The sequence below is a fragment of the Ptiloglossa arizonensis genome, chromosome 1 (genome assembly GCF_051014685.1).
Source record: "Ptiloglossa arizonensis isolate GNS036 chromosome 1, iyPtiAriz1_principal, whole genome shotgun sequence".
In the NCBI taxonomy this organism is placed as follows: Eukaryota; Metazoa; Arthropoda; class Insecta; order Hymenoptera; family Colletidae; genus Ptiloglossa; species Ptiloglossa arizonensis.
This window is the reverse complement of record NC_135048.1, coordinates 20,244,536-20,266,606: the sequence shown is the minus strand read 5'-3', so window position 1 is coordinate 20,266,606 and position 22,071 is coordinate 20,244,536. Positions and strand designations below refer to the sequence as shown.

The window sequence follows — 22,071 nt, the reverse complement described above, 5'->3', positions numbered from 1 at the left end:
TCAGCGCAGTGACAATATTAAAGGCTCGTCGATTTTGACGGGCTAACTTGTTCCATTTTTAATAAACGATGCTGCACAAATATATTCTTTGTATACAGATCGAACATTTTGATATTTCAAAATAATAAAAAGAAAATATTTTACGTAATTTTTCATAATTTTCCGTGATCATGAATTTCAATACTCTTAAGGTTTCCCGTACTTCAACATCATACACCAATCGTAGATGCACAACTATTTACATATTTCAATCATACATACAAAACTATTTACATACTTCAATCATACACACACAACTATTTATATATTTTAAACCTACATCCACAACTATTTACATACTTCAATCATACATATACAACTATTTACATACTTTAATCATACATACACAACTATTTACATACTTCAATCATACACACACAACTTTCTCATACTTCAATCATACATACACAATTATTTACATACTTCAATCATACATACACAACTATTTATATACTTTAAACATACATACACAACTATTTACATACTTCGATCATACACACACAACTTTCTCATACTTCAACATCATCCACCAATCGTACGAACACAACTATTTACACATCGGCATGAAATATATTCATCACAATTTACATATCGATCCACAGCGTACCTACGAAAAGCACAATTTCTCCTTTTCGAGTAGCGAAACGAAATCTTACCTCGATACAGAAAATCCACCGCAGCGACCAATCAAAGGTTAGGAACTTTCGATCTACATCGCCAATTGCTACGATCCGTCAAACGAGCTACATTCCCTTGACATTTATTTACTGATAATACCAAAGAGCAAAACGAACTTCTTATTCCCTCGAAAAGTCTACAATAATTCAACTCGTACGATACTACGCACACCCAATCGGAAACGTATCGAAGAAGAAGAAAAAACAAAGAACACCACATTCGATCCCGGTGAACCACAAGGAAAAGAAAACGTCTTTTTTCCCCGCAAGGTATACCAACGTAGGTACATAACGATCGAAACCGATGCGAACAATCGGAATAGTGTTCCACTTTGATACGTAATACGTGACAACGAAAACATTCGTGGCATAAGGTGAGTCAACGAGTGCAGCGAACTCGCCGTGAAAGCACTTTAGATAATGCCGGATAGGAACGACGTATCGTTATCGCGGCGCGTCGCGCGCGTTATCGGATGGATTCGGGCCGAAAGTTCCCCGTAACCGCGTTTATGGACAGCACGAGAAAACATCGCCGGGGCCCGCATCCGTTTTCTTTCAGCGCGCGGCTTTGCCTTCCATCCTACCTTCCTTCGTTCGTTTCTTCCTTCCTTCCATGGCCGGAAACGGCGGTCCGTTTATTACGCAGGAAATTCGCCTCGAATGCACGGTATAAATGAATGGATCGACTGCACCCGTTCCTCATTTCGTTCGAGGATCGCGGACGCACGACGCTGATAAAATTGGCGCGCGGCGTGATGCACCTTTGCCGGTAGATCGATCTGTGAGTCACCTTTTCAAATTAATTATCGGGTTTCCTGTCGTGTCCGGTTATGACGGCCGGGCTGAGGAATCGCCATTGAATTCTCCGCGTCACGGAAACTCCATATGTCGCGTTGCTACGTCGGACGATAATTAGTAATCGAACCGTGGCCCATCTTCCTCGCCCTCCGTACCCCTCGTCGAGGAGCCGCGCGGGTCATTGTAATAATCAAAAACGAAAGACCGGTGGTCAACGAGAGTGTACAGAGTGTACAGAGTGTACAGAGTGTACAGAGTGTTTCACAACGGTGAACGCGATCAACGTTCTTCGTTGTTAAATTTTCGCTGTTTTTTTTTTTTTTTTATTTTCTTTTCTACGCAACGAGGTGGGTGCTCGGGCAGCCGCAGATGCAGCGTCACGAAGGTACGTGAGGTCTTATTCTAAGTGGTTGCGTAACCTCCCGAGAAATTAAACTTCTATTGCGGTCGCGTTGTAAAATTTGCGAGCTCGTTGTTCATCGTATCGTTACCCGCGACGTTTACGATACTTTAACTAAAGGCTCGCGGTTTATTATTATTTCTCGCGGACAGCGCACGAAAATCGAACACTTCGCGCTGCCGAACGGAGGAACGGCCGCACCGCGACGATTCTTTCGCCGGCGAAGAATTTTATTTTATTACGCGTGTACCTAACGGTGCAATTTTATCGCCCGTTAATTCTGTTCGCGACCTTGTATTATTCGCTCTACATGTAGATGTGGACAGATGTGTGTGGGTGTGTGTGTGCGTGTAAATAAATACATCCATAACTCTACTTCTTTCTTTCTTTTTTTTTTATGTTGGAGTGTTTTTTCGACTCTTTAAGTTTCTCAGTCACAGACTAGGGTAGGTGTAGGTACATGTATCATAATCGCGTGAAATATAATTTTATGTAGTTGACGAGATGTTAAAGTGTTTCTTTGTAAATCGATTTCGAAGACTTCGAGGGTACCATCGCTTTTTAATAGATATACATATGTATATATATTAACCAATATATATAAATTTAACCAAAAAGAATATATATTTGTATATATATATTATATATATATGTACATATTTATTTATATAACATACATACATATACATGGCACTGAAATTATTTTGCTTCAACTTCGAGTTTCTCAATACATACAATATATATGTATGTATTGAGAAACTCGAAGTTGAAGCAAAATATATATATATATATATATATATATCCCAGTGATACATATGTATGTATGTGTTGAGAAACTCGAAGTTGAAGCAAAATAATTTCAGTGCCATGTATATGTATGTATGTTATATAAATAAATATGTACATATATATATAAAATATATATACAAATATATATTCTTTTCGGTTAAATTTCAAGTTTCCCCGCGAATGTATGTATTATACATTGTAGCGATTTTACGCATCTGCGACGCACCGGTACGAACGATCAACGAGTGTCCGAACTGCGTGAAAATGGGAAAGGGTGTTCCCTTGAAAAGGCACGAAATCCTCTAAGCCGGGTGTTCGTATACTTTGTCTCTCGAACGGAGAATTTGACGCGACGTAAAAGAAAGTAGGGACGTGATTCGGGCGATGTCATCTCGTGACCAGGACAGTGACCTTGAGCGGCAAATTGCCTTTATTCCGACTGTAGCGCGAGATCGTATTATCGACGAAACCGTTGTTACGTTTATCCAACGCGATACAAATTTCGTTTAAAAGCATTACAAATATTACGATAATTCCCGCTTTCGAACGATAATATCAGTGCCGCCAATTGGCTCGAAAGCGGATTAAGTACCGATTTTTATCGCGAACCCAGGCTAATTGAGATTATACTCAGTCGTCGGTCGCGCGAATCGATTCCGTTATTCGTAGCTGGTGTAACGATTGCCGTTTACACGCGGGAGTTATTTGTAATTGCAAAATTTCGGATCGCGAAACTCACCGGGATCTTAAATACGTATGCAGCGTGTATTTAAATATTTTAAATAATCAGTCTCGCTTGCTCCAGTGGCGCGATTGATTCCGAATGTGTAAAATATTCGTGCCGTTGAACACAAATTAAAAATAATACGTGAGAAACACATTTTGCAATTATTGTCATTACGTCGAACACACCATTATTTCAATTTTTGTTATTTCACTTGTGTTACTTCTATTTCCTTTATTTCTCCATTTTAGTTCTTCACTTCCTTTTATTTACGTTTCTATTTCTCTCGAAAAGAGCCGGACCAGCTTCTCTCGGAACATATTTAAATAATTCGCAAGTCGTAAATTTCTACGAACCAGCTCCTCGGTAATTCAATTCAAACGTGAAGTACACGTGTTTAAATAATACAGCGAGTATTGTTTGACTAATTGTATTTGCAGTGTTTCGTAATACGATTGAATGTACATTTGTGCAAATTACAATATTTTGATTAAAGAATTGCAACACTTCCTGAAACAATGTACAGCCTTTCATTTCGATTTTAAAATTACAATATTTTTATCGAAAAAATTACTACACTTACTGATACAATGTACAGCTTTTTATTTCAATTTTAAAATTACAATATTTTTATCAAAGTATGACCACACTTTCTAACACAATGTATAGCTTTTTCTATCAATTTTAAAATTACAATATTTTTATCGAAAAAATTACTACACTTTCTAATACAATGCACAGCTTTTTATTTTAATTTTAAAATTACAATATTTTTATCAAAATATGACCACACTTTCTAACACAATGTATAGCTTTTTGTATCAATTTTAATATTACAATATTTTTATCGAAAAAATGACTACACTTTCTGAAACAATGTATAACCTTTTATTTTCAGTTTAAAGTTGCAATTCTTCTATCAAAAAAATCACAGTACATTGTGCTTTCGTTTTGATTTTGAAAACGTAATCCAACATTGCGATTTCACGTTTCATAATTGATCATCGTACCAAAAAACATCGAGAGAATAGGTATACTCGTTGCTCGTGTGAGCTACACACGGAAGTTTCCGGAAAAGTATTATCCCAGAACAAATGCTGTTTACACGCGGTGTGTTCCTTCGCGTTTATTGTGCTCTTTGTAAATTACGATTGCCTATTATGTCCTGCAAATTACGACCGTAGAATAGTGATCGACGAACAGTCGCTTTAATGCGAAGTTACCTGGTATCGATTGATTGGCCGGTTTCACTGTGTAGAAATGTTCATTTGAAGCACTCGTAACTTCCTCGATAATGATACTGGCCGATTATCGCTATATCCGCGAACCTGTTCCTCCTCGGTGTAATTTTTCGCTTATATAATTCGTAATGTAATTTATATTGCCGTACGTGTAATAGCTCACGGTGTTTCACGAAAATTCCGACGCGAAAACACCGCTGGAAATTTGCCGTCTATCGTAACATTTCTCAGTTTCGTTTGTGACTCGAGCGAGCGGATATACGGTTGATTAACTACTAATATAAAGGCACTATACGAGATTTCCTCCAGAATTTCCTTTACTCCTTTGCTTCAATTTCCTTTGTTCTGGCGCCAAACTTTGCCAGCGTTGAAACCAGAACTAATTTGCAATATTCGAAATTAAATGGAACAAAGATTAAAGTTACAATACTTTGGTCGATTTCTTTTTCTCGGTTCTTCTATCAATCGCGAGTTCCAAAGCAGGCAACTGACATTCATTTTGGAAAAAGTTCAAGTAAATTTTTATCTTACCAATTGGTACTTCTTTTAGGTGTAAGATTGTTTTTTCAAAGAGGGATTGAGGTATTCGAGACCGAAAGGTGGAAATAGTTTTCTCTCGTTCGAGAAACTTTTCTATTTTCCGACAGAGAAAAGTGCCCCAAAGTCTCGATTGATTCGCATCGTTGCTCATATTTTCAAACTTAATTTTCAAAATTAATATTGGTTTCTATTATCTGGTGAAACATTCGTATAATGGAATTTCTTTGCACAAAGCTGGGGTTAAGAAATGTGTACTTCGACGAAGTAGATAAATTAAAAGTTGCGAAATATCGAAAGAACGAATCAAAATTCGATCGACAACTTTTTAGCACCGATCATATTTCATAACTAGTATTCATTTCGAATTGTTACACGATAAGGCTGGGACTACTTTTAAGAAAGATTCCAAAATCAACATCTCTTGAAATTTCGTTCATCTATTATTTTTATATCTTTGAATTCTTTCGTCGTTCTGTTCGAAAACAAAGTTTCTTTTCGTATTTTCAGAGTAGAAATTTTCAGAATGCCTTTTCACGAATGTGCTACACCGGTAGAAAAGTGTATGTTTTTCGTCGCGAGTGCGAGTGCATTTGAACAGGAGACACTTAGAAATATCTCGGTGGGAATGGGGAGATTTCGATCGGAAATTTTGTATTCGATCGGCATGTAGGGAATCTCCCTTTTACATGGAAATAAGTCAAGTGCACGCTGAATGTTTACTGTTTAGTCGCCGGTAAAGAGAAATCGGTGAAACAGAGGGAGTAAGAAAGAAAGGGGAATACAAAAAGACAGAGGCGAACGACAGCGGCGCCAATGAGTCTTATTCATTATGTATGATGACGTTTTTCTTTCTCCGGCACTGTTTTTTTCCTCTCCTTTTGGTCGAGCGAGTGTCTCGAGTCGATAAATCAATCGGAGTCAAGATCGATCCGCTCTGGCAAATGGACGTGTATCCGCGATAAAATGTGGGAACGCGACACAGTCACGTGTCTTAGGATGCAAAAAACGCGGTGCACGTTGCATCCTCTCTGGATGGCTTTATACCGCACGCCCGGCGCTCTGCCGCGATTTTGCAGGCTAAAGGCCGATTCACACTAGCGACGAATCGACGGGCGTCACTTAGGTCTGCAACTATCCAAATCCTGCGAATAAATTTCAAATATCGTTACTCGAATATTCGAACGATCGAATTATCGAGTATTCGAGTATTCGAGTATTCGAATGATCGAAGATTTAAGATTTCGAATTACCGAGTATTCGAGTATTTAAGATTTCGAATCCTCGAGTATTCGAATATTCGAATGATTGAATTATCGAATATTCGAATGATCGAATATTTAAGATTTCGAATTACCGAGTATTCGAATATTTAAGATTTCGAATTACCGAGTATTCGAATATTTAAGATTTCGAATTACCGAGTATTTAAGATTTCGAATCCTCGAGTATTCGAATATTAGAATGATTGAATTATCGAATATTCGAATGATTGAATTATCGAATATTCGAATGATCGAATATTTAAGATTTCGAATTACCGAATATTCGAATATTTAAGATTTCGAATTACCGAATATTCGAATATTTAAGATTTCGAATTCTCGAGTATTTATATGCCATTATTCGAATATATAAGTATTCGAGTTTTTGAGTATTCAAAACGATTATTCGAATATTAAATGAAAATAGAGTTTAGAAAAGAATAACGATAAGCTGAAGAAACTTGATCCGTAGTCAATCAGGCACACAATATTCGAATACTAAAGTATTCGACTAGCTCAAATTACACGTTTTTACACACAGAATATTTTCCAATTATGTGTACTTAGAAACAGTCCGAGTAAGGTCGCGTTTGGATGAATGTTTGCCTAAAATACCTCACCGTTAGCAATACCATAATGTGGACGCAATAAGAAATGTACAAATATTAATTTTCATCAGCTGATGAAATTCTAACTCGCGTTTATATCTAATCGCTTTCGCTATCTTATCGATGATTCCGTTACTTAAATCCGTTATAAAAATTGTCACTTAAAAGCATGGATTACCGCGTGTTGACATACGCGATTTGATTATCGCAACTTTTGTGAAATAAACGCACGGAAGATGGAATCTGGCGGAAACATGTGCCGAAAACGTAATCGGACATAGCGGAAAAGGAAAGTGGTTCTGATTACGGTTTCATAAAAACTACAGAAGCCCGAGGTTAAATTTAAACGTATTTGCCCGGTATTTAACCAACGGATGCTAGATTACACTTAATCGTGTCCGGTTCGCATTTAGGTTGGGACTATTCGAATATTTCGTAGCTACTCGAGCACTACGAATAATCTTCGAATATTCGAGTATTCGAAAAGTATCGTTCCGATATTGAATCAATATCCCTGTACAAATGTTACGAATACCCAGATATTCGTGTGTGCACAAAATATTCGAGTGGTATTCGAATTATATGTATATTCGAATTATTCTAATGTTCGAGTATTCGTATCGTATTCGTCGAATATTTGAATCACTGAAATTCTCGAGTATTTGAGTACAGAAAAATTCGTCAACCGATCCCAGTTCCAATGTCTACGAGTCACGAAAGCGATTTTGGTTACGCAATGCCCGTTGGTTCAACGCTCGCATGAACCAGCCCTAAAACGACCCCTCAAAGGGTTGTCTATCGAGGCAAAAACGAATCAGAGGCCTGCCGTTTAAGCGTCGACGTCGACGTTGCTACTGACGATCAAGTGATAAGTATATCTCCCTCGCTCTCAGACAGTACCATCGAGATTCTCGTTCATCGTCACTTTGCCTATGTCGGTAGCGACATTGACGCCGACGTTCTTGCGGCAGGGTTCTTAACCCCTTATCAGCGGCAAAAAAGTCGAGAATAATTAACGTTACTATTGCGAATACCATTGCCATAGTACTCCATCTGTTTTATCTAACGGCTCTTCCGTCTATCTAATTATATTAGATATTAGTAGTGCACTTCTTGCAAAGAGACGAGAAGAGAACGAATGTCGCGGTTAAACGCCGTGTTCCCCAGTTCGTATAAATCTAAATATCGTAGTTGAAGCGAGAGTAATCTTCCACTTAAGGAGGGTATTGTTTTTCGAATGTTCTGCATTCGAAAATACAGTGAATATCACTCAAACGCGTTGTTATTCGAATACTGTTCGAATACACGAGTATTTGAACTATTGGAACGAACGAGTATTCGAAAGCTCTTCGAAAATACGAGTATTTGAATATTCGTGTATCGATCAGGTATTCGGATATTAGTGGTATTTGAATAGTGTAATGTGGACGATGAATCAAGTTTTTTTTTGTTTTTTTTTTCGTAATTGTTTGTTCGTAACACGAGAATACTTATAAAATATTTGGAGCACCCTCGGAAGAAAAATTTTCCAAAGAAGAAGGCAGTGACGGTACACAATGGCGAGATACAAAACTCGAAGATACGTAATGGATCACCATTAAACGTAACGGTGTCGTTTTCCGCTGTTTCTATATGTTCGAAGCAACAAAGCGCTTGCGACGAAATTCTTCTTTAAGAGGGATGGCGCTAGGTTGAAATGATCGATCGTAGTAATGGATATGCGATGTGACGTCTCGATTTACAGGATCGTCGAATCGATAGAGCTATCGGAAGAGGCAGGAACTGATAAACATACGTTCCGATGGCTAGCACTCTAATTAATTGAGTTGTAATTTTAGGAGATCATGCGTAAGGAAAACACATCGGGTCATATTGCCGTGTAAGTACGTCGTAGATCTGCTTTTCTCTGCGATACGATATAGATCACGTTCAAGATAACTTTATCCAGACAAAGTCCATTTCCATAATACGAACGACACGGATCGATATGGTCGTGTGATAGTGTATTGACAATGTGTTTCAATATTTTCCGTAACACGGGACGTTTTCGGTTATATTAAGTTCAGCCTACGTTCGCCTTACTCGAGGGGAAAACGACCCTCTGAATTAATAATACCCCATAGTAGTTCCCATTTATTGTCTCGGGTACACTTTCGTTCTTATTATCGAGAATTATTTTCCACTTAAGGGGATACACGACAGTACAAGTTTTAAGCAAACAAATTCTTCATTTAGATAAATACACGACACGGTATTATTATCCATATATTTTCCAACCACAGTTATGATATAATAGATACAGTTTTGGTTGAATGATAAAATGTCTTTTCTATCGTTAAAATCTCCTACGAAACATAGACTTTTGAAAATTCTTATCGTTATAACGTATGCCTATAATTATTAAAAAAAACCTTTAATAATAAACTCTAAAAGACCTTATGAAATTTGGTTGACAAAAGTTGTATAGTATAGAATTGACCATAATATAATACTAATTATATTGTTTACAATTGGAAGACTTTTGGAGATTTTAAGGTTACTTTCATTATTTATGATTTTAGACCGAAACTGTTTAAAATGTTTATGGTATTGTTCTCACGATAAAAGAAATCTACCGATTCTACCAGTTCTATTCTATTTGTTAGAATTTGAGGGAAAAAGTTACGATCGCTCTTTATACCAGATCAACTTTCAGTATTCCTTTGATGTCAAGTTTTCCAAATCGAACGAGAAAGGTAATCGATAATAAAAGCGGTAAACGGAAATTCATCGTATTGTCGGTGACTGTTTTAGCGAAAAAGCGAGGTTCATGGAAAAAACTCTCTAGAGAAACGAGACGAAAATTCAGAGAAAGGCAGTCGCAGATACGAAAGTCAGAGGTAGATGAAACCGGCACGAGAAAGTTCAATTCCCTTTTGCGATGGAAACGTGGGCTACAACTCAGCTTGTTTATTGCCCGTATACCGTAGACACACCGTTTGATTGCAAAATACTTCGTAATTGCATTGCAGTTTCTTTCATATCACGAACGACGACGAATGATCGACGAAGATACCCTAAGCTTCGTATCTATACAATGTGCATAACTGTTAAGTACTCGCAGTACAAACACACAGTGTGGGGAAGTGACTTCGTTCACCTTGAATATCTTTCTTATTTTTAGAGATGCAGAGAAATTTGGTTGACAAAAGTTGTATAGTATAGAATTGACCATAATACAATACTAATTATATTGTTTACAGTTGGAAGACTTTTGGAGATTTTAAGGTTACCTTCATTTTCTTAAATGGCAGGCTATACTTTTCTGTTTCTAGTAGTACTTTAGACGATTCCAATGGCCTCTAATACAGGGTCATTTGATAATAGATAACAGGATAAAACAACGAGACTTGCATTATAAAGGATGCTCGAAGTGGTGTCCGTTTACATCAATGCAACATTGGAATTAACGGCTCGTTATCACTTCCGCATTGATTGTAGAACATGCTGCAACAAGTCTTTGTTTCATATCTTGTGACGTAGTTAACATCTTCTAGTGTACAATATTTTTTAATATTCCCATGAACATCACCTCTCCTTATCAACATTATTTTCCTTTAAAATATTTCATTAGCGATATTCTATTCTACACTCATGTGTTTATAGTTTGACTTACTTGAATAATGACATTTGAATAACAGTATTCGACTGTTCAAATATTCGAACACTTGAATACTCGAATATTCGACCAATCGTATTCAGATTACTCGAATAATCTGTTGGTGTCAGATCAAGAGAATATTATTGGTGCAGATTCAGTTTAAAATTCAATTGGACAACTTTTTCCAATACACTGTTAGTTGCACGTGTACGAGCGTTGTCGCAACGAAAAACAAAGTCCTTTACTTGCATTGTTCAGTTCTCTAGAAAAGCTGCATTTAATCTTCCAAGTTGTGGACCATAGATGTCAGCTGCAATAGTTTGGCTCTGTTTTAAAAGTTCAAATGAATCACGTCTATCCTATACCATCAAACAGCATCTGCAGCTTTATTGTTCTTTTTCAACTTGTGCAATACGAAATGCTGAAATGTGTTACGCGTAATTTTTATTATAAATGGAAGAGCAATTTCTTCGTCTTAATAAAAAGAACATTTAACGAATATTACCGGATGGTAAAAATTTTTATTTTGCACTACAATTCAATTTTACGAAGAAAATACAGAATATGATCGTGCACGTAATTATACTTCGTTAGAGTTCAAAGTTGTTAGCGTTCGTCGTTAGAATCGATTCACGTATTTCATTCTTGAAGGTATTTTTTCGCGCGGATAGTTTCACTTCCACAAAACTACGATTCGCGACAATAAGCGAAGAAATGGTCATTCTCGTATCCAATTAACAGTGTTCTACTAATATCGAAGCAGCAGTGTTGTGATTCTAGTCTTGAAATTCATTGAAAACCCATCCTTGGTTAGCAGGGCGTTCAAAAATAGGCAACGGACCAGATCTAGTCCGTGAGCCGTAGTTTGCCGACCCCTGACTTAGACTAAAGAAAGAATGTTCTACCGAAGATATGTCGAAAGGTTTTGTATATATTCGCTGGGTAAACAAAGTACCGGTGAACTGTTTTACAACACGGATACTCCGTGGTGGGTGTTGCTTATAGTTAGAATGGCGAAGATACGTATGATCTCTTGAACAAAAATTATGTAGTGAACAAACTTTCCCCGTACCGTACATTCCAGTGAATGCCACGTTACTTTCCAGTTTATGAATTATTTCGCATCTTTCTCCTGTAATTTATCGGTTTCGCGCCAAATTGTGACGATCGAAATTATTTTTATTCGTTACACAAAAATGTATCCACAGAAGGATACTCTACAAGGACGTGTCCGCATAATAATCGATGAACATTAGAGTGTTCCGACCCTAGAGGATTTAGGTAACGGAGGTTCGAATAAAAAAGGTTCCATTGTAATATCAAGTATCGAAGACAAAGAAGATCATCAATTAGATCAGTGCAATGACATAAGCTCTTGGAACGAATCGATCCGAAAAATCCATAGAATCGAGTTTAATCGAGTAGAATCGAGTTTAATCGAGTAGAATCGAGTAGAATCGAGTAGAATCGAGTAAAATCGAGTTTAATCGAGTAGAATCGAGTTTAATCAAGTAAAATCGAGTAGAATCGAGTAGAATCGAGTAAAATAGAGTTTAATCGAGTAAAATCGAGTAGAATCGAGTAAAATAGAGTTTAATCGAGTAGAATTGAGTAGAATCGAGTAGAATCGAGTAGAATCGAGTAGAATCAGTAGAATCGCATAGAAGATTTACAAGATTGCATGTGTCAGCGATAAAATCGGAGAAAGTACAATTTATTTTAATTCCGTGCCTGCAAAAAAAAGAATTGGCGTGTTACAAAGTGAGCGAGAACGCGAATCGAAACTAATTAAATAAAATAATTTAGGACAATTAGTGGAATTGGGTTAACGATCCTAAGCGTAAAAGGGGCCATCGAGTGATATCCTTTTAGTCTCCATAGTATGCAAACTTAAACGGTATAGAATCGGCTCATCATTATGGTTAAAGTTGTTCTCGGGTAACTCAGCCTTCGAGCCACAAAATGGAGGAACTTGTGCTACACCCTCTCAAGTGGGTTAATACATGTATGTAACTCGATGTGGTGATCAGAGAACGCTTGTACGTTTCAATTGTACTACCGAATTGTACAGAGCTCTTTTAAGAGGTGTGAATTTTTTAAATTGTGTCGGGTCGATCGAATTAATTCATTTGCTGTTTTGGTAATATTAACAGTATGTCGAGTGTTGGACAATTTCGAAAGAAAATGAGCGAGAAATTAAACGGTGCGAAAGAGGGAATAATGGATCACAAGTAAGAATTTTATTTCACCGAGGAATATTGTGCAGAGTCGCACGTTGGAAAGTTTTCAAGTGAACTGCAAAGTTCTTATCGAGAACTTTTGGAAGAATTACAAAATAAGAGCAACCCCATCGTCCAGGACTAATTCAGTTACACTACGTTTCAACGAAGAAATATCAAACGAAGGAGACTTTCAGTTTAACGAAAGAGAGGCCTAGAGTTAGGGCAACGACATTTTCGATCGACAGTAACGAAGATTGGAAAAGAATTAACAAATTTTTGGGAGGGGATTAAAATTGATACAAATTAAAGAAACTGGTAAAACTTTGTACAATTGTGCAACGTAGTTTAATGAAAAGAATAGAGTCCGAATTTAATTATGAACGTAACCATAAAATTTTAAACGCGAAATATGTGAAGATATGGTGGAAGTTAAAATAATACAATTGACGTGATTGCAGAACTTGAAATTTTAAAAAATGTTTGTCTGAACAGAAAATCACGTGTAGATCAAGCTGGATGACACGATACAGATAAGCAAGTATAATTACATTTTTTGAAATTTTATCAGTGTAATACAAAATTGGTACCATTTTAATCTAAAAACGTAGAAGGATTTCGGAAACACGATTACGTCACTAATGAAAATGCTCTTAAAAGTCATTTCTATCTTCATTTTCAAATTATTCGTTGGAAACAATGGTTTTCAATGACGTATTATTCAATACAGAATACATGTCGAATTTTTCTCTATTTGAATATTCGGATATTTAGGCGATTTAAATATCCGGTAAAGTCAATTCGAATACTTAAGTATTCGAACGTTTTGTGCACCGATTAAGTATCGTAGTATTCGGATAGTATAGCGCGGATTATAAATTAACTACTCTGAGTTCATCGTTCGTTTTTAAAATCTATTTTCAATTAAGATATTATACGACATTTCTATTTCGGTAAAGAAACGCTAATGTATTTACATTTTTTGGCAGCAAGTAGTTTGCTTTTGTAATTATTACGTTTCCAGCTGTAGAAAACACATTTTCAGCGAAAGAAGTAGAAATATTTAAAATGCATTTGGTTATTCTTGCCACCGAAAGAAACTCATCCTCGTTCACGTTGTTGTTAAGAAAGATTTTTTATCGGTACGTTTATACGTGTACATGTAGATTATTGATTTTCTAATAATCATCGATTTGTTGTTGAGAAAGGTTTTGTATTTTTACGTTTACACGAGTACAAGTAGATTATTGATTTTCCAAGAATTATCGATTACACTCTCCGCAACGCGTGACCCGATAATCGGCCGTTGATAAGACGTAATATTTAAGTGTATCACGAGAATACGAATTATTCAAATTAGAGAAATACATAAATACTTTCTTATTGGAGCAATAATAATGTATCAATAACGATATTCGAATACACAAATATTTGAACAATGATATTCGAACACTCAAATATTTGAATAATGATATTCGAATAGTCTAATATTTGAACAATGATATTCGAACACTCGAATATTTGAATACTGATATTCGAATAGTCTAATATTTGAACAATGATATTCGAACGCTCAAATATTTGAACAATGATATTTGAATAGTCTAATATTTGAACAATGATATTCGAACACTCAAATATTTGAATACTGATATTCGAATATCCAAATATTTGAACAATGATATTCGAACACTCAAATATTTGAATACTGATATTCGAATATCCAAATATTTGAACAATGATATTCGAACACTCAAATATTTGAACAATGATATTGGAATAGTCTAATATTTGAACAATGATATTCGAACACTCAAATATTTGAATACTGATATTCGAATATCCAAATATTTGAACAATGATATTCGAACACTCAAATATTTGAATACTGATATTCGAATATCCAAATATTTGAACAATGATATTCGAACACTCAAATATTCGAATACTGATATTCGAATACCCAAATATTTGAACAATGATATTCGAACGCTCAAATATTTGAACAATGATATTCGAATAATCTTTGGCGGCGCTAATAAGATGTTTAAGGTATGTGAGGAAGGAAAGAACGGAAATAGGAAAAGGGGATAAGCGTTTCATCCCGGGCCTGCTAGTGGACTCGTCAGTAAGGCATCCTAGCAGGCCCTGCCTTATACGCCGGGACATTGGAAGATCGGTAAGAGGTCGTATATATAGCGATCGGAGCAGGTACGGGAACTTGCGGGAAACGGTTGATGGTGAGTTTCCCTCTGGTGGCAAGCGTGGGTAGTGCCGCCACATAACCCCCTTGCCAGTGGTAAACGATACTTTGAAGTTCCGTCCTGATGTCCCAGTGGCGTAGGTATTTGTTCCGTAGTTCGGTTTGGCACAACAGGCACAGGAGGAGGTTGTCCAGAGCGGTGGAAGAGAAGAATGCTTCTTTTTCGTAGTAAGGCCCAGCTGCTGTCGATTGCGGAATACGCGTGGCGAGCATCGTTTGCTCAAGCCGCGTTTTCGCTTGTTGTCCGACGTTGATGCGTGCGCGTACCAGTATTTATGAAACGCATCGGTGTGGTCGGTGAATAATGTCGACAAGCTGCCTGCTGTCCTCCTGGGGTTGATCCTGATGGTTAGCCGGGAGTATAGCGTTCGTGTCGTCGCTGGCAGGTCGAGGAGTCAACCCTCGGAGAGGGGGATTTACGAAAAATCGGCCTTTACACGTTGCGTTCCATCCATCGTCTTGTGCTGCACCTGTACTGCTGCTGTGCTGTTGTCCAGAAGGTTGCGTGTTGCTAGACGGGGTCACCACTTTGGCGGCGCTATTTTAAAGTATGTTAGTAGAAGGAAAGAACGGAAAATATAAGGAAGTGGGGATAAGCGTTTCATCCCGGGCCTGCTAGTGGACTCGTCAGTAAGGCATCCTAGCAGGCCCTGCCTTATACGCCGGGACATTGGAAGATCGGTAAGAGGTCGTATATATAGCGATCGGAGCAGGTACGGGAACTTGCGGGAAACGGTTGATGGTGAGTTTCCCTCTGGTGGCAAGCGTGGGTAGTGCCGCCACAAATCTAATATTTGAACAATGATATTCGAACACTCAAATATTTGAATACTGATATTCGAATATCCAAATATTTGAACAATGATATTCGAACACTCAAATATTTGAATACTGATATTCGAATATCCAAATATTTGAACAATGATATTCGAACGCTCAAATATTTGAACAACGATATTCGAATATTTCCATAGTTCGTTCACAGAATTACGATATCGACAAAACATTCGAATAATTTCGATCCAACGTTAATTAGTGAGCACCTTATGCTCAAGAATATAAATCTTAAACTTATCCTCCTGACGGTTCGATCGAAGAATTTCAATGTCACCTACCGAGTAAGACGAACCAGTGTCCGATTAAAATGAAAATTTACGATGAGCCTACATAACGATATAAATTTCAAATAACGCTCATCACTACGCGATACCCGATCGAACGCAAAGATGAAACGCAAGTCCCAGCTAAGAAGCGGCAGATATAAAAATGAATCCTGTAATGGGATTACACGTTATCTTGTACAGTGGCTCGAGCGTACCTAATGGAACGACGGTTATCTATGAACAGTGGGAATGTTGATCGCATTACCAATTACCTTTATCTGTCAATAAACGGACAACCTGAACGATTACCTATATACCACAAGTGTATTGTTCACCAGCTGAACTACTTCTGTGATATACTCGCGTGCTTCAACTACGTGTTATTTGCAAAACGGAGGCGTTATTTGTCAGGAGCTAGAGGAGGATCGATACGCTAGTGTCAATAAGGAACTATGTTGTTACTCTACTTTGTTCTTCTGGGTTTCCGTTCCACGAGGATCTAAATTGTGACCGGTTCTTCGCTTTCCTGTCGTTCCCTCTTGCAATTTTCTTTTTCATTTCTTTAATCACTCGTTGTTCCATTGAAACACGTTCTAGATTTTAAATTACGGCCGCAATATATCGTCTAACTGGGCGGCCGGTTCAAGCGTATAATTAAATAAAAATTATTCCTACGAAAGTTGTCGTATAGAAAATTGATAGGGGAAAAACGAGCATAATTTATATCGAAACGTTTCGGCCCCAATTTGGACCATTTGCGATCGTATCGATTGTTTAAAATATAGAAAAGCATGAAAAGAAGGAGAATCTCTTTGTTTAAAAATATAAATATCAACGTAGCGAGTTACTTGCTGTTAGCAACGTTAAAAAGTGAAAGTATAATAATAAAGAAAAATATACAAAAAGAAAAAGGCAAGATAGGCAATTTTTAGCATGTGAATTGATAATCAAGAATATTCAACAATTTTTGTTTTAATATAAATTCGTAAATAAGTTTAATTAAGACGTAAGTTCTTGATTATTACGAAAGATGCAATATTCATTAACTTTTTAATTTTTCCAATAGTAGGTGACTCGCTATCGATATTCATACTTGAATCGATCGTTCGGAGAATTAATTTTATCGAAGAGGGCCTGTATCGGACAACTTGTTGCTTATTCGTTTTTGGAAAAAATTTTTTCACTCGAAATAGATACGTTGCATTCAACGAGGCTTATCGAGTGTTTCATTTCTTTGATGTCTTGTACTTTCTGAGATATCATGGCGACCTTGAATTTTTTAAATGGCATCGTATATTTTTTTTTTCGTGCCGCTATGTAGTTGATAAGAAGACGAATTCAATGGTCTGTAACAAATTGACCTTGAAGTAACTTCGACAACTCTCATTAAACGATAAATACGATGAAAGTGATCGTTACTATTTCGTATACCAGATTGTAACCGATTTATGAGTAAAAAAATTAGAAAAATTAATCCACTTTTAGAATTGAAGGTCACCTTGAGAAAATTTTCTCTACTATTTGTCTATTTGTTATTTCCAAGAATTTCATTGTTTATCGACTACAAAATCGTTCGTGGAAAAAATTTCCGATGTCGTTGAAAAAATTCGAGATCACCTTTATATCTTGGAGAATAAAAGACACGAAAAAAGTGATGAAATGCTTCTGGTCTACGAACCTCGCCGAGTATACCATATTTCATGTAGAATAGTGTCTTTGAAGTCAATGAATAACAAGTTGTTTCAAATGGTAATTGTTATCGACACATTCTGTATGCGCAATTATTCTTTAAACTCTTTGCAAAGAACAATAACATTGTACGTATCCGTAACGAGCCATTTATTAATTCTCTGTAACATTTCCGACGAAGCAGCGGAAACAAAAAATGTGAGAATAAAAATATATACTCACAGAGTGAAATAACACGGTAAAATATTACGGTAATAAATAACAATAAATATAATAAAAATGAAGTGGATACAGGCTACACGTAATATCGTCAGTTCACCTTTCCCGCGTACAAAGAACATTGTGCTCGATGTTATTGTTTTCGATGCAACAAGCTTCATTCTTAATAATATTTCTAAAAAGGCTCCTCACCATCGAAGTTGTTCCGTTCGAAGTACAACGTGGAATTTGAATTTTTTACGAGATTAACACTCGTAGGAATTTCAATGTCAACTTTACTTTCACAAATGGCACTACTTATTTTTATTACGTTTATCTTATCGTAAGTTCCAAGACGCACTCAACGAGGTAAATGAAGTATCAACACATTTTGATCAATCATTTACCAGACACTCTTGTCATTAATATTTGCCACGCGTACTAAAGTAGGAAAATACCGAACTTGGAAACTTAAAGAATGATGAAACTTTAGGAATACATAGAGGTTATCTTGACGAATGGCACGCTATTTTCTTCGTTGTTCCATTTAACTCTAAAGTGACGAAATCGACCATCGACGATGGATCGATGTTTTTCGCTTTTATTTCTCTTATTTTTTTTTTTCGGAAACGGTACAAACGAAATAATTTACGGAGCAAAAAAAAAAAAAAAAGAAATTTTTCCTTTTAAACAGAGTTAACCCGATGCGAGAATAATCGATTGTTTAACGAACTGCAAAAATGTACAAACGACGGAACTCTGAAATTACAAGTATTAATACGCAAATCAGCTTTGATCAATATATTGGGTTTGTTTGCCAAAGAAGAATCACAAACACGATTATTTAAACAATTGGAAATTTTCGCTACGCGATGTCCGCTCGGAGGAAGTAACTTTAAAGGTAAATAATTTTCAAACGAACAAGATTTGTTTTGAAACTCGCGTAAAATTAGTTCGATAATTGGTCGGATTCAGGTGTAAGTCCTCGGTTATTAAAAATTTTATCCTTCGACATCCCAACGAGCAACTGAAAATATGCAAATAAACGTAAAAATCGTAGTATCGCATAGTACGTTTACTATATAAATAAAACACGTTTATAACCGTATCGATCCGTAGCCAGAATTCACTTCAATTGCTAATGCAAAGTTATATTCAGCTGTTTGACGTCTTGAAGATCGTGTATATACAAATAAAAGATACGGTAAATCGATGTGAAAATTTTCGAGAAATTGAAGAAAAACCGATCGGTCACGTCGGTTCGAAGTACTTCTGTACAACAGTTTGTAAAATTTATTTTTAATACATTTATAAAATTTAAACAACGATAAAATTATAATTCTGTTTAATATTTACATATAATTCACTCGTAAAATTTTAAATATTATTTATATTTGTAAATTCTAACGAAACGGTTATTTCAAAATAATATGTACGATATTTACAATTAAAAATACTTAATACAAACGCTCTTCACTTAAATTGAAATAAAATGTTTCGAAATGGTATGCACGAAATTCACTGTTAAAGTAGCTATTTCGAGTAAAAATTGCTCGAACATCGCTGCTCGTATTTACGTTCTCGTTTCTCGTTGAATGAATCCGAATGTTCATTCACAATTGTCCATTTCGAATATGTATTCTCCGCAGACCTGTTGAATCACAACCATCGGTATTGTAACAAAAACCGTGTTATCGTTTTTTGATAAACGCTAGGATAATAACGTCCTGTAGTTTGTGAGAGTTCCGCGGGGGCGCGTTACCTGTCGACTGCCAGAGAACGAGGAATTGTTCCCGCTAACCTGTGCCGATAATGCAGATTTCTTCGATTCGGAATTCAAATTGATCCCCGATATACATCTAGCTCGTTCCGTGTAAACCAGAACGCGAAGTAAAACTCCACGGAGGGTAGTTACAAAGTGAATCCGTAACGTGTACTCATTTTCAATTATTCCTCGCTACCCGACCACTTTCCAAGTATTCATAAATAAAAGATACTGGGAAATTGATAAAACGTGACTTAACTAGTCTGACACGCAACAGGGTACATATTGTACATCGTTTTTTTTTCCGCTATGTACATTTTTTGCATAATTTCTTTGGACGAAAGTACTTTCAACGTGTTTTTACCGCGTTTATGCACTACTTGTACATACGTAATTCCACGGGATATGGTTTTGTACATTTATTGTAGAGAGAAAGAAAGATCGGTTCGATCGATCGAGTAATTTTTGCTTAGTCGCAGGTTACACAAATGCTGACTAAAAACGTCTGACCTCGTTACTATTCGCAATTTTTTCCCAAGAGCGATCCTTTTTTTCTCTTTGCGATACTTTCATTTCGGTAAACGATAATAATATATATATATATATATATATATATATATATATATATATATATAGTAGTTACTCGGACTAGTCATATTTTCCATGTATTCGAATATTCGAACACTTCGGTGATTTAAATGTTCTGCGAATATAATTCGAATATTATTTGAATATTTGACTACTTAAATATTTGATGCGCCGATCGAGTATCTGAATATTCGTGGTATTTGAGTAGCGCGATGAGGAATGTACGGGATTAAATTCTTTAAGTTTGTTTTTCCTTTTCAAATTTTTCTTTTCACTTAATATTAATATCGGAATAATGATATTTGAATACCAAAGTATTTGAATAATGATATCTGAATACTTAAATAGTAGAAAAATGATATTTGAATACTCGAATAGTAGATTAATGATATTCGAATAGTTAAATATTCGAATAATGATATACGACTCCTTAAATGTTCGAATAATGATATTCGACTGCTTAAATATTCGAATAATGATATTCAACTCCTTAAATGTTCGAATAGTGATATTCAACTACTTAAATATTCGAATAGCGATATTCGACTCCTTAAATGTTCGAATAGTGATATTCGACTCCTTAAATGTTCGAATAATGATATTCGACTCCTTAAATGTTCGAATAATGATATTCGACTCCTTAAATGTTCGAATAGCGATATTCGACTCCTTAAATGTTCGAATAGTAATATTCAACTACTTAAATATTCGAATAGCGATATTCGACTCCTTAAATGTTCGAATAATGATATTCAACTCCTTAAATGTTCGAATAGTAATATTCAACTACTTAAATATTCGAATAGCGATATTCGACTCCTTAAACGTTCGAATAGTAATATTCAACTACTTAAATACTCGAATAGCGATATTCGACTCCTTAAATGTTCGAATAATGATATTCGACTATTTAAATATAATCGAATAGAAAATGACGGAAATAATGTCTGTCTTACATACAAATGCAAACTGAAAGATGGTTAAGTCGCAGCTGGTTTCACCCTCGGTAAGTCTTTCAGGATAGTAGTTCCAGGGCACATGGAGAGGGAACAAACCGTAGTCTTTCTTTACGGGGGTTATATAGCGTGTGGACTGCATAGACTGTACAGTACGATACACACGGTCGTGTGACGGAGAATAGCTTGGCGCGTAGTCTAGACTGTCGCGTTGCAGCCAGGGGCGGCTCAACCATGGACGCCGACACCCTGCATAATAATGTACCGAGATATAATTAACCTTACATTGTACTTCTATAATTAGCTGCCTTCCTGTCTTCGGTTGTAAGTCGAATATTAATGCGAAAACGTATAGAAATTCTTATCAATTATTTCTCTCTTTTCGATTGTGCAAATCTAAGGTTTAATATCGAGAAGCAAATCAATTACTAAAGATGGTTCGTTCTTAGACTTTTTTAATTATTTTGCTAAATATTATCCACGTAGTTACCGTCCTTCGATTCATTTTTCAAAACGAACGATTCCGATCGAAAACGTTGAAATAAGTATTTTAATTTATTATTCAATACCCT

The 22,071-nt window shown here is 36.2% G+C and overlaps 1 protein-coding gene across 2 annotated transcripts in view; it reads left to right on the top strand.

The window, feature by feature from the left end:
• The window catches only part of LOC143143747 (dual 3',5'-cyclic-AMP and -GMP phosphodiesterase 11), a 155,797-nt gene that overhangs the window by 9,696 nt on the left and 124,030 nt on the right, over positions 1-22,071 (top strand). Inside the window, exon 1 of one of the 2 annotated variants that reach the window (XM_076305392.1) lies at positions 1,851-1,899. The exons of the other annotated variant lie outside the window; for it this stretch is intronic. Within the exon in view, the coding sequence (XP_076161507.1) occupies positions 1,884-1,899 (16 nt within the window). The 5' untranslated portion in view covers positions 1,851-1,883. Of the gene's footprint in view, positions 1-1,850; positions 1,900-22,071 lie in introns of those variants that run through there. 2 annotated transcript variants of the gene reach the window in all.